Consider the following 12,964-nt stretch of genomic DNA (forward strand, 5'->3'; position numbering starts at 1 on the left):
GCGTTCCCTGCAGGTGAGACTGACCAGAACCACCAGGCCTGGAGCAGGCAGACCCATCCCCCACCCCACACACAAACACACATCAGTCCATGTCTAAGCTTCTGCTGAGATCACACACCCACCAAGGAAACCATTCAGGAGGCTGGGCATGTGCACTGGCAACTCTTGGGGAAAACCCAGCTGGGCCTCACAGGCAGGAGGAGTAAGTGAATGAATCCTCACAGCTGTTCACAGTCCTCACAGCTATTCATCTCGGTCAGGATTGCGAGTAGGCAGGAGATTTAAGTTCTCCGGTGTTACATGTGAACCACCAGCATCAAGGGCACCCACCCTGATCAGCTGAACATTCTAGCTGCTCTTGACAGCACGAAGCAAAAGCACTGGGCATTCTACATTGTTCACCCCAGACACATGCCAGAACCAAGACCAGGACGGCCAGTTGGGCAATAGCATCTGACTCGACATGGACAGCAGGGCTTGCATTGAAAAGATCAGCCCAAGATCTGAGACTTGAAGAATTACTGCAAGCTAGCAAGGGCGCACGAGCATCCTCAAGACACAGTGCCGCCCATGTCCCCCAGCCCCACCCCACCTGAAAGACTTCCTACCACCTACCATAAAGTAAGTATCATACAGGCATCTGCCTCCGGCAGGTTTCAAAATTCAGCTGAATCCTATTTATTTTGCAAACAAGGGCCTTCCAGAATTATTTGCCAAACTTGAAAAATACCTAAGGTCATTTGCACCCCCAAATCCTAGATCCTGAGGCCAGTTTTAACATCAAGGTCTTTGCGGGATCTGAGATGTGAAGGCTGCATCTGAGTCACTGAATCCCTGAGACAAGAGAATGGTGTCCCTTGTCCAGTGTTTCTCTGCAGAGCCAGCTGCTCCACACAGGACTGGCTAGGCTGTCTCCACACTCTCAGGAAGTACTTTGAGGAGTGCCTGTTGATGGGAGAGGTTTCGGGCTAGCTTTCCCCAGATCCCTGGCCTGAGGGGCCTCCTCCGGCCCCACGGAGAGTCAAGCTGCCAAAGTATTCCTGCAACTCAAGCAGGGCCCGGAAGCGATGGGAGATGGCATTCTTCTCCGCTTTGGGCATCTCTGCATACCTAGAAGGGCGACAAGCAACTGCTCAGGGAGAAGGAAGCCTAGATACAAGCAAGGAGGAGATGGACCCTACTCAAGCCCAAAGCTTAAGGAGTTCCCAGGGAAGGACAACAGGGCCATGGCTCCTGGCAGCCATGCTGGTTTTTAAACAAGTAGAATTTTAAGTTTCCTTGTAGAGTTGGAACCCGCATTAACAAGAGTGGAGGGATATTAAACTTGCTCCACTGTTTCCAAAACTCATTAAGGGAAGTTGGGGATGGGATGAGCTGCATGTTTGAACAGCTTTGTCATCTGTTGACAGGAAGCAGCAGGGCCTAGCAGAGCAAACACAGCAGCCTCCTCTGATGCATGGGGACCTGGACAGCTGGTGAGTGGCCTGTCCTCCCAACCACTCCAGGACCCCAGTGAATTGGGAATCCCAAACCCCACCTGTGCCCTTCAGATCTGCATTTTCCAGTACAGTAGCCACTAGTCACACGTAGCTATTTAAATGTAAGGGAAGCAAAATGGAATAAAAATAAACACAGTTTCTCAGTTGCAAAAACCACATTTCAAGTGCTCCGCAGCCACATGTGACTAAGTGTAGATTAGACAACATTGCTGTCATCAAAGAACGCTGCCTTAGATACACAGCAGTGCTTCTTCATAGCTGTCTGGCTACTAGGAGGTCTCAGGCTCCTTTCAAAGGGCACCTCCAGTCTGGAAGGCCTCTAATTCCAATACTGGCTGCTCTGTCTCCGGCAATTATGGGGTGGTGAGGTGCTGTGTGATAAAGCTCTGGATCACAAGGTAGTTGAAACTTACCAGCCACTCCTCAGAAAGCCAACGAACTGAGTCGATGGCACTTAACAACAACAACAAATACGAAACAGGGAGTTGTAGGATAGGCACTGGACTGCTAACCACAAGGCTGGTGGTTCAGACGCACCAGCTACTCCTTGGAAATCCAAACCAGGGCTGCTATGTGTCAAAAACAACAGGAGTGCACTTAATAATAGTACGAAATAGAGCCCTGGTTTGACAATGTAGGATAAGCACTAGACTAACAACCACGAAGTTGCCAGTTCAGACCCATCAACCACTCTCAGAAACCCTATACATGATCACTATGAGTTGGAACCAACTCAATGGCACACAACACTATGAAATAAGGAACACTGGTAGTGCAGTGGGTTAAGTATTGAGCTGCAGCCAAAAGGTCAGTGGTTCAACCCACCAGCTGCTCCACAGGAGAAAGACAAGGATGGGCTGCTCTGTTCTATGGGTGGCTATGAGTTGAAATTCACTTGGTGGCAGTGGGTTTCATAGGAAATACTAAGAACACTTGGCACAATGGGGATTGAATGTGGAACCCACCAGGGCTGCAAAATTCTTAACATTTTCCCAAACTAGATACAGAAGTCCGAAAACTACCCCCCAAAGCTGCCTGGTCTCCAGGTAACTAGCTAAGGCTAGTGAGAAGCACTGAGGTTACAACAGCCATCTGGGTGTGCTGCAGCCAGAGAGCTGGCTATGCCTGGCTGCCTCCCTCCTGTGACTGGGCCACCCAGATTCCATGTGTCCATCCCAGCAGAGCCTCCTTCAACTGAAACGACACCCTCAGAACCTGCTCCCGCCCATACCTGCATGCCTGCATTGGGTGAGGTGCTGACCCAACCCTGACCCCACATCCCAGGGGATGAAATTGGGACGCCTTACGTCTGTTCGTATCCATCAGGCTGAAAACAGGGATCCCAGCCAAAGTCCCGGCATCCTCGGGGCACCACGATCTGGCCCTGCCACAGGTAAGGGGACAACAGGCGTGTCACTAACAGGAGGGAGGGGGGAATGTACTAGAAGAGCAGCAGGCAGTGGGTTTGGTTATTTATGAATTTGGTCAGTTTCCTCAAAATGTAAGGATTCATGAGACCCTTGACATGCCAGGTGAAAACACATCCCTAACTGGCCCACCAGCTCCCCTGGGCTCACCCTTCTGTTTCTCATATTTAATCAACTTCATTGAAGAACTCAAAAACTGACACAAACCATTTTCTTCTACTTGCAAGTTGAGGGCTGTGAATTTTATAGCTTAGTCCTAGGCTTGTTAGTTAACAGCATTTCTCAAGGTAAGGGAGGTTCGAACAATGAAATGGAATGAAAATAACCCACAGCAATGAGCTCAATAGGTGGAAAAGGGCAGTGATTTGTCTCATCAATCAGACCCAAATGCAAACAGCTTCAGCATGTGGGCAGCTATGTAATCAAGTCCAGTCAATAGCCACTCTGAATCTCACTTGTGTAACAAGCAGTTTTTGAGCAATGAGTTGGAATCAACTCGATGGCACTTAACAACAACAACCACACAGAGCCAGGAGCTGTTTTCAGAACTGAGGAGGCTGAGCCTTGCCCTCACAGAACAGATCAGCTCATGAGCCAAACAGGCTTTATGCCAGGAAACAAACAAACTACTGGTTTCCAAATGCAAAGTCCCTCAAAGAGAACAAACAGGATGCTTGGTTCAAGAAAAACAGGAGGGACTGACATAGGTGGGGAGGTCAGGAAGACCTCAATGAGGCCAGGACACTGGGGTAAGAACATCCCAGGTGGAGGACACGGTTGGTGCCCAGTTGCTGAGATGGGGAGAGGCATAGCATATCTTAGTGGTTGAAAGGACAATAGGGTGGGGCTTAGAGAGCACAGTGAGAGCAGAGAGAAAGGGCAGGCTCCCTCAGAGGAAACAGGACAAGCAACAAAGGCAAAAAGCAGCCAAAGTGGGGGGAACAACAGGGAACGGTGAGACCACGGTGATACCAAAAACCCACTTGCATCGAGTCAATTCCAACTCATAGCGACCCCACAAGACAGAACAGAACCACTCCTTAGGGTTTCCGAGACCAAACATCTTTACGGGAGCAGGCAGTCTCATCTTTCACTGTGTAGTAGCTGGTGGGTATAAAATGCCCACCTTGTGGTTAGCAGCACAACACCTAACCCACAGCACTACCAGGGCTCCTACATAATGGCACAGGCCCATTCAACAGGGCAGCAGCTATTCTGGCAGTTGTAGGAAGCTGGGCCTGCGGAGACTTGAGCTGGTATTTTCAAGAGAAGTTGACACTTCTGTGAAACTAACAGACAAATTCCATGTTTTTATTATACATAAACACACATTAAATGGGATTCGGGTTTGCTTTTTTTGCAAATCATGTTAACTCCTTCCTGCATTAACTTCTTATGCACAAAATGCATGCATGTTATTTATGTGAGCGCATTATATGCAAAAACATAAGTTTCAAAAATTTAACCAGGCAGGGCAAAGTGAAACATCTGTGTACAGCCCCTGATGGAGCATCTATGGGTGGGCTTTGTTCACTGTGATGGAGACTTGGGTTAGATGTCTGAGCAGGGTGATGTGCCCCTGGGAGAGATGGACTGTGTGTGTGTGGGGTTGGTGAGCCATCTGGGAAGATGGTCTACACATTCTGAAAAGAGCTGAACTCATCTGTCTCATAGGTGGGGGTGGTTGAGGAGTAACACAAAACATCTAGGAAGAAAATGAGTTTGTGGGAAGAATTACAATTCTACACAGTTAAAAGGTTGGGAGAAAGTTGAGGTGGTCTGTTTCTACAAAGATTTACAGTCTCAGAAATCCTAACCAGTAGTTCTACTCTGTCCTCTCGGGTTGCTGTAAGTCAGAATTCACTACATGGCCATGGATAGGAGTAGTATGGTTGGAAAGGCCATGAAACATTCAAGGGGAGCCACAGTTTTGGTAGCTGCCTAGAGACTGGAGCCTGGAGAAGTCTACTCTGTAGATGTAGCTTTGGGAGTTGTCATCTTGAGTTTCTTCACTGGCCTCTCAGGTAGGCACAGGATGTTGAAGGCTCTCAGTATGTCTGCCCTCAACAGCTACTAGCATAATAATGGTTTCCGAAACCATCTGCTCCAGGAGTCAAATAGCTTTCAGGATTGACAGCACTTCTAACTGTGGCACCCAAAGGCATTTCTCGACAACACCCTGGTACTAACTCTGCTCCTAAGGTCCCAGCACCACTATCCTGCTGAAGATCAGATTGAGTGTCCACTCTGAGTTGCAGCTCCCTCTGGGTGACACATGGGGGTAGAGCACCCAGGAGGGTGGCACAAGTGGGTAGATACTCACAGAGGTCCGGCCCCTGAACAGGCGCACAGGCTCGCTGGGATCCCCAGTGGCGAGTGCAAATGTGCAAAGCGCGTAGGCTGATTTGTCGTCAAACCCGGCCAGAAGCTGGTGGAGACCTGCAGGCAGATGCAGTGAGGGCTCAGTTCTTGGTCAGTGCTGCCCAGCAATCCCTTCCCCTACAGCCAAGGAGGAAGGCCCCTAACAAGGGGCTGAACCAGGGCAGAGGCTGGGCTTGAAACTGAAGACTCTTGGTATAAGGGCCTACCTCAGGCACAAGCTGAGACGAGACTTGGCTACAAATGAGAGAACCAGCTAGCTGCTGGATAATATTATACTGACTGTAAAATATTAAGAAACTACTGATAATTATTTTAGTTACCGATCTTGTTATTGTTCAGTGCCATCGAGTCAGTTTCGACTCATAGTGATCCTAAATAGGGTTTTCGAGGAACAGGTGGTGGGTCTGAACTGCCAACCTTATGGTTCAGTCCTGTAATGCTCCTACAGCACCACACCAGAAGTCTTGTTATTGCTCACCAACTCATGGCAACCCCACATACAACAAAATTCAACTACTGTGATCTATAGAATTCTCATTGGTTGAGTTCTCAGAAGTGGTACAGAGGAGTCCCTGTGTGGTGCTATAGGTTGAAACACTGAACTGCAAGGTTGGTTTGAACTTCAAGGCCAACAATTCAAACTCACCAGCTGCTCCTTGGAAACCCTACACAGGTCACTATGAGCCGGAACCAACTCAATGGCACTTAACAACAACAACATTGGTATGGAGTCCTAGTGTGGCAATGTAGGATAAGCACTGACTGGTCACTGCAAGGTCGGCAGTTCAGATCCACCTGCTGCTTTTGGAAACCCTATAGAGGGTCTCTGTGAGTAGAAACCAACTCAATGGCACACAATAACTGACACATATAACCACCATTCCTCAGTCAGTCGGTCGTACTGTGGTGGCCTGTGTGTTGCTGTGATGCTGGAAGCTATGCCCACCACTATTACAAATACGAACAGGGTCACCCATGATAGACAGGTTTCAATGGTGCTTCCAGACTAAGACAGACTAGGAAGAAGGAACAGGTAGACTACTTTTGAAAAATTCACCACTGAAAACCTTATAAATAGCAGCAGAACATTATCTGATACACTGCCAAAAGATGAGCCCCTTAGGTTGGAAGGCACTCAAACCTCAATTACACAGTGACTGCAACAACAGGCCCAAATAGAACAATTGTGACAATGGGACAGGACTGAGCACTATTTTGTTCTGTTGCACATAGGGAATCAACTCGATGACATTTAATAAGCTGATGCTGTTAAGTGCTGCTGAGGTGGTTCCAACTCTTAGCGACCCCATATAGGGTTTCCAAAGAGCAGCTAATGGGTCTGAACTACCAACCTTGCAGTTAGCAGCCCAGTGCTTATCTTATAATGCCACATTAGGACTCCTAATAACATGACACATATTTGAAAATCCTTAATACAAAGTGTTATTTAAAACATCTAAAAAGGGAACATTCTGCCCTGCAATTGTGGGTGACAGGCTGTGTACTGCTGGTCCAGGAGGGGCAGGACCCCATTCCAGGATAGCCCCTGTCTGAGACAAAGATACAACAGTGGACATTTGGGCCATGTTCCTTTCAGAGACCCAGAAACAATTATTACATGCCTTTGTCCCTCCAAATTTCAGCCCCGCCACTCACACCTCAGGGCCCCCTGGAGGCAGGTGTGCAGGAAATGTGTGAGTCAAAAGTTACAGAGGGAAAACTGGGTGACATGGTAGAGGCTGAAACCTGGGTCTTCTGGTTACTAGTTGGGGCCCCTTCCCCAGAACATTCCTACGTTCCCAATTCCCAACAGATCCAAGGGGAAGAACAAAGGGAGATAATACCTTCTGGCTTTAACTTCTCCAGAAACCATTTTCTGCAAGAGAAACAGAGGTTAAAACACCGGGAGCAAGTGGGTCTTCCAACTAACTTCTTCCCTAGGTTGCACGTTGGTGGGAATTAGAGCTTAAAGACAGCCAAAGGGAAATGTCTCAAATCAAAATGAAGAGAGACACCCAATAGGAAAAAGGAAATAAAGGTCAATAGACAATCCATAGGACAAAAACAAAAGAAGGCTGGACCAGACTGGTAATTAGGGAGAAATGCCTATTAAAACTCCCGAACAATAAATTTTCACACTCAGCAAATTGTGGAATGTTAAAAGTCATTAATCCTTAGCGTTGACCAGGATGAGGAGCAATGGAGACTCCAGTGTATTGTGAGAAGTGGGTACGAATGCCACTGCCTTGGCAAACAACCTGGCAACCCAAGTTACAGATCTACATACCTAAAGCTTCCACCGGCACATCTGCAGATAGGGCTTCAAAAAGTTCATGGAAAATTTCATTATCTTCTCATTTCATTTTCCCACCTATTTTCTAAAGCTTCCTGGTACATACTCAAATCCCAACAACACTTCTGTGCATATAACCGTGAGCCTCATGCAAGGGTCTTCAAATTAGGCTATGTAAACTCTAGAGATACAAAAAAACCTTTTATGGGGGTTAAGGGCACTGGATAGTTTTAAGGAAATCAATTTTCAGATCTCAACTTCCTTATTTCCTCTCTCCTGAAATTGATCTGTCCACGAATGGGCCTCAGAACCATATCTACTTACACAATCATTCTCATACTTTACAAAAGAAAGGCCGTCCTCTCCCCACCCCTAATCCTTCCTGGGGACAAGGACAATCCGAAACATTGGCATTGATACCAAGACAGTTAATGACCTGTAACATCATTTAAACACAATCCTTTTGTAGTTCAGGTGGTTTTATGGCCTGAGGCCCTAACAGGGGAGCAGAGGAACACTCACATGTAGGGACCAGGAAGTCCCCCGAGGGCATTGAAGCAGAGACAGGTATCCTCCACCAGCACAGGCCCCTGTACCTGCAGCACAAGGACATGTAGCCTGAGACCAGAGACCACAGTAGACCCCACCCCTCCCTGAATTTCCAGGCCACCTGGACACGGGCCACACCCATGGCTAGTTTGAGGAATGGTGGGTGCAGTAAGAGCCACAGGGAACAGCCCTCAGCTACTTTCTTATCTTCCTTTTAAGAGATGGGACACCAGAGCCTCTGCAGCTTGTAAAATGTGTTCCAGGCATAGCCATGGGAGGGCTAAGATTCACAACCAAGCACTCTTCATCAAGTGCTCGTTCTTGGTTCCATTGACAGGCATGAATACAGGGGTGTTTGGGTATGAGGAAAAGGCACAGGGCTAGACTGTGCATATGAGAATCTGAAGAAAGAATATGTGAGTATGCACACAGGCACATATACTTGGGGGCAATAATGTCAGAGTCAGGGTTGGAAAAGGAAGCAGTGTTTCAGAGTCTACATTAACTAACCCCAGCCGAGTCAGGACCCAACAAGCTCCATTATACTCTGCCTGCCTCCAGCAAGCACAGGCCCTAGGAGCCACCAGGCCAAGAGGAGAGAGTGTGGGATAGCACAGAGCAAGCACCTGGCGAGCTGCCTCCCGACACTTCTGGATGGAGATTTCATCAGGCTCTCCTTGGTACTCTGGCACTTAAAAGGGAAACAGACACACAGGTCACAGGGGACAGAGAAATGGAACCATTTTTTTTTTCATATTTTAATTTCATTTGAGTATGCCACTTTTGCAAATTAGAAAATAAAGTCAAACTGAGCCATCTAATTCTCTAGTGATCCAAGCTGTCTTTGATTTGATCTTCAGCAGAATAGCATTATTCAAGATGCTAATAATGAGACTGTAAAACTCTAGAGAGTAAACCACCATTTATTTACATTTTCCATTACCAAACACCCAAATATCCAGTTCTAAAAGGCATGATATAAACAACATGTTAATCTACAAAGGACAGAATGACTCCAATTATATGCTGGCTATCCCTTTGGTGAAACAGATCGGAGCTGACCAAGGAATGGTAAATAAAGAAAATGCTGAACATCTTAGAAACCTGCTCAGTTTTTAAAACTTTCCAGTGTTTGTCAGTAAGCAAGTAAAAAAGTAGATAACTGATTTTTACCAACGTAGGAATACCTTGTGTTCCACTAGAATACAAAATGAGAGGTAAGTACAGGAGTAACAAAATACTTAGGATACCTATTTTCAAAATACTTAGCTAGAAAAAAAAAATGCGACATACTGCATTTTCCCATTTGCCACAAGAACAAATTCACAAGGAAGACTAAAGAACATTCAACCATAAAAAGGGTGGTGGCGTCAACACTTTCCACTACAGAATAACTTCCTGTTTCTCTATACAGCTAACGTCACTAGTCCTCCGTGATACACATTCATGCGGAAAAACTGGTCAGAGGTTTTTGTCCAGGTCAGGAGATGAAAAATAAAGAATGTTCTAATTAGTTACCTGGAAGCTCAGTTAATATCTTTGGGACAGACCTATAAAATCTGGCCTTATTTTTTGGTAAACATCTGTGGTGGTGGTTATGTGCCGTGGAGTCGGTTCCAACTCACAGTGACCCTGTACAGGGTTTCCGAGACTCTAAATCTTTATGGGAGCAGAAAGCCTCATCTTTCTCCTGTAGAACAGCTGGTAGTTTCAAACTGCTGACCTTGCGGTTCGCAGCCCAATTAGTAACCTCTAATCTACCGAATTTCTTAGCCCTCAGCTATAGTTTCTGCCTAATGTCTTAAAATGAGCTCAGTCCCATCTATGGCATGAGGTAGGTGCTCGTCATCATAGGAATAACCTTGCTAGCCTTTGGATGCATAGTAAGCAATGCACAGATGGTAGAATCCTGGCAGGAACACCAGGATGCCAGTGATCAGGATGGGAACAGCCCAGTCTGTCCCCTCTTTGCTGATGCAGCCCACCAACAGGAGGGAGCCGAAGGTCACTGTAACCATCATCTGTGTTGGAGAGCCTCAAGTACTTCACTTTACACAGTCCCCAGTAGCCAGGTTGGTACAAGACAGCATCCTAACACTTGGCTACAGATCGTTCTGGAGCAGAGACATCATTCCCAGTTGACGGCTGAGGCATATAATAAGGCCTGATGACATGCACCACCTAAATGCCACCCTCCCACCCTACTCAAACCATCTTTTAAAAATAAAACAAAACAGAGACATACGGTCAATTTTCTGAGCCACCAAAGTGCATGGAAACTTATCTCCTAGAATCTGAATGACCTGTTTCAAAATAAAGAACATTTATCATAATTTGTTAATGAATCCCCATTCTTATATGAGCTATGAACCATCTTTCTCACCAGGTAACAATCCCCTAAAGCTTACCAAGTCAGGTCCACGAGCCTCATCCCAGCCTGGGGTCCCACCCCAGCAGGTCAGCACCCTCATCTTCTTACTCCTCTGTCCTTCCTACTTCAACTCTCTGCACCTGCAGACCCTCCCCCCCACAACCACTTCTATCTCAATACCTCCAGAAACCCTACCCATCCTGATCGGACCAGAATTCTCTATCCAGAGTTCAGGAGGCCTGCAAACTTAAGTAGGGGAAAAAAAACTTGTCTTTTCACTAACCTCGAACTGAAATGTAGCATCTTTCTCAATTATGAATATAGACAACACACCAAAGTATTAACATTACTTTTTAAAGGAGCTCTAGTATCTCAGTGGGTTAGGCACTGAGTTGCTAACCAAAAGGTTAGCTGTTTGAGCCCAACAGTTGTTCCAGGGGAGAAAGACGAGGCAGTCTGTTTCCATAAAGATTTACAGCCTTGGAGCAGTTTAACTCTGTCCTACAGGGTCACTTGGAGTCCTGGTGTGGCGCTATGGGTTAATGCGTCAGACTGCAAAGCTGTTTGAACTGCAAGGTTGGTGACTGAAGCTCACCAGCTGCCCCTCGGAAACCCTATACAGGGTCACTATCGGTCGGAATTGAATCGATGGCACTTTACAACAACAGGGTCACTTTGAGTCTGAATTGACCTTTAAACTAATTAAAACCACAGATACTGTCATATTCCATTACGGCTGTTGCAGACTTTATTTTCCTTTTGTCACTGGAGTACATGGGATGAAAAAAGTTAAGACTCCTCCCCAGGGCAAGTTCCAGCCCATCTTCTCAAGGGAGAGCCAGTCACTGCAGCCCCTCCTTTATGTGTGAGAGGAACAAGTTTTCAGCCAAAGGCAGAGATGGGATTGGGGTTTGGCACACACTATCCTGCTTATGGCTTGGGGTGGCATGGCCTATCTGCTTTAGTGGTCTGGTGGCAGGATCCAAACCTTTATCGGCATGTTGTTGTTAAGTGCTGTCCAGTTGATTCCAATCCATAGTGACCCTGTGTAAGGTTTCCAAGGAGCAGCTGGTGAGCGTGAACCACCGACCTTGCAGTTCAAACGACTTTGCGGTCTGACGCATTAGCCCACAGCGCTACACCAGGACTCCTTTATCAGCATAGGGCAGGGGAAAGAGGACCTGGCCTGGCATCACTGTTTCCTATGTTGTGGGCAGATGAAGGCTCCTCTAACAACTGCACTTCACTTGTCTGCCTCAGACATGCCCAGTGCTATCAGCCCTTCATTCCACCTCCCAGGTCATGGCTGACCGGGCTTGGCAAACCTTTGACTGGAATAGGACAACCAGAGCTAATACGTGCAGGAGCATCATTACCCACGGCACCAGAAGAGAAGAAAACAAAACAAAAACAAAAAAAAAACGCCAATAGGATTAGGAATAAGTGTGGGTGGTGGACTACAAGGCAGGCCAGCCCCTCAGGTCCTGTGGGGCACCGTATTCTCCAAGAATCTGCTGGTGGCTTAGATAACCTCCATACATCTTTGTTACTTGCAGCCAAAGACTGTAACCGCCAAAACCCTTCTAGCTAGCTACAGCGTCCTTAACCCCTGTGGGCAGGAACTTTGGGATCGCTGCCTCCTTCACTCCTCCTCTCCTTAGCTCTGGGAAGCTGACCTTATGAGTCCTCTTTATTTCACAGATGCATAAAAACAGGTTGGGGGCCCCATTTCTGACTGGAGAGGAGTATAGGATGGCTCGATCCCATGTCCTCTTCAGCCCTTCTGGGTTAGTTCTGGCGTGGTGCTGAGTCCTGTTTTGGGTCTAGTTCATTAGGTGACCTTTAGGACAAGTGTTAGGGCCTTATGTGTAGGCCTTAATCCCATCACAGAGTCCGCGCCGCCCCCACTCCGTTGTTCCACTCCCCGCGCCCCGCAAAACCCCAGCCCGGACCCGTCCCTCCTGGTCGGACTCTCGGTTCTCCCGCGGTACCACTTGCCACGTGTTTCCCTTCGCCTTTCTCCTCCTTCCCCAGCCCACCCAACCACATGCTCCCCCTAACTATCTCCGGACAGCCCTCCATGCCCTCCTGCACCTCCTCCAGTTTCTTGGCGTTCCCTGTGACAAACACGACCTTCTTCCCCACTAAGGAGGTTGCCATGGTGGAGACAGTCTATTCCGAGTATCCACCGGAAGCCTCTTTGCCTGAATCACAGGACACTTCCGGCTGGCAGCGGAAGGGGGCGGTGCGGCATCACTTTGGATTCCCGGGGAGGGTAACCTCGGGCTCAGTAGGCATCCCTCCAATAGTGGGGACAGCCTGACCCCTCCCCCCTCCCCCAGAGCGGCGGAGGGCTAGCAGGGAAGAAAGCAGCACCGTCCCCCCTGCGCTGCGTTGCTACGGTCCGCGATGCCGTTCCTGAGACTGGGATTGAGTGCGCCAG

The 12,964-nt window shown here is 47.7% G+C and overlaps 1 protein-coding gene across 1 annotated transcript; it reads right to left on the reverse strand.

The window, feature by feature from the left end:
• Positions 1 to 968: 968 nt before the first annotated feature.
• Positions 969 to 12,681, reverse strand: ITPA (inosine triphosphatase (nucleoside triphosphate pyrophosphatase)). Its single transcript, XM_006874856.1, has 8 exons — positions 12,616 to 12,681; positions 10,396 to 10,453; positions 8,777 to 8,841; positions 8,124 to 8,197; positions 7,153 to 7,184; positions 5,250 to 5,365; positions 2,807 to 2,883; positions 969 to 1,110 (listed from the first exon to the last, which is right to left on the reverse strand). The coding sequence occupies exons 1-8, from the start codon at positions 12,679 to 12,681 to the stop codon at positions 969 to 971; spliced, it is 630 nt and encodes a 209-aa protein (XP_006874918.1).
• Positions 12,682 to 12,964: the final 283 nt, after the last annotated feature.

Source organism: Chrysochloris asiatica, unplaced genomic scaffold (genome assembly GCF_000296735.1).
Source record: "Chrysochloris asiatica unplaced genomic scaffold, ChrAsi1.0 scaffold00304, whole genome shotgun sequence".
Taxonomy (NCBI): Eukaryota; Metazoa; Chordata; class Mammalia; order Afrosoricida; family Chrysochloridae; genus Chrysochloris; species Chrysochloris asiatica.

Coding starts and splice junctions, on each gene's coding strand:
- ITPA (XM_006874856.1), bottom strand. CDS start 12,681: ATGGCAACCTCCTTAGTGGGGAAGAAGGTCGTGTTTGTCACAGGGAAC. Junction 10,454..12,615: donor ACGCCAAGAAACTGGAGGAG/GTGCAGGAGGGC, acceptor ATTTTGAAACAG/GTCATTCAGATTCTAGGAGA. Junction 5,366..7,152: donor GGAGAAGTTAAAGCCAGAAG/GTATTATCTCCC, acceptor ATCTGCCTGCAG/GTCTCCACCAGCTTCTGGCC.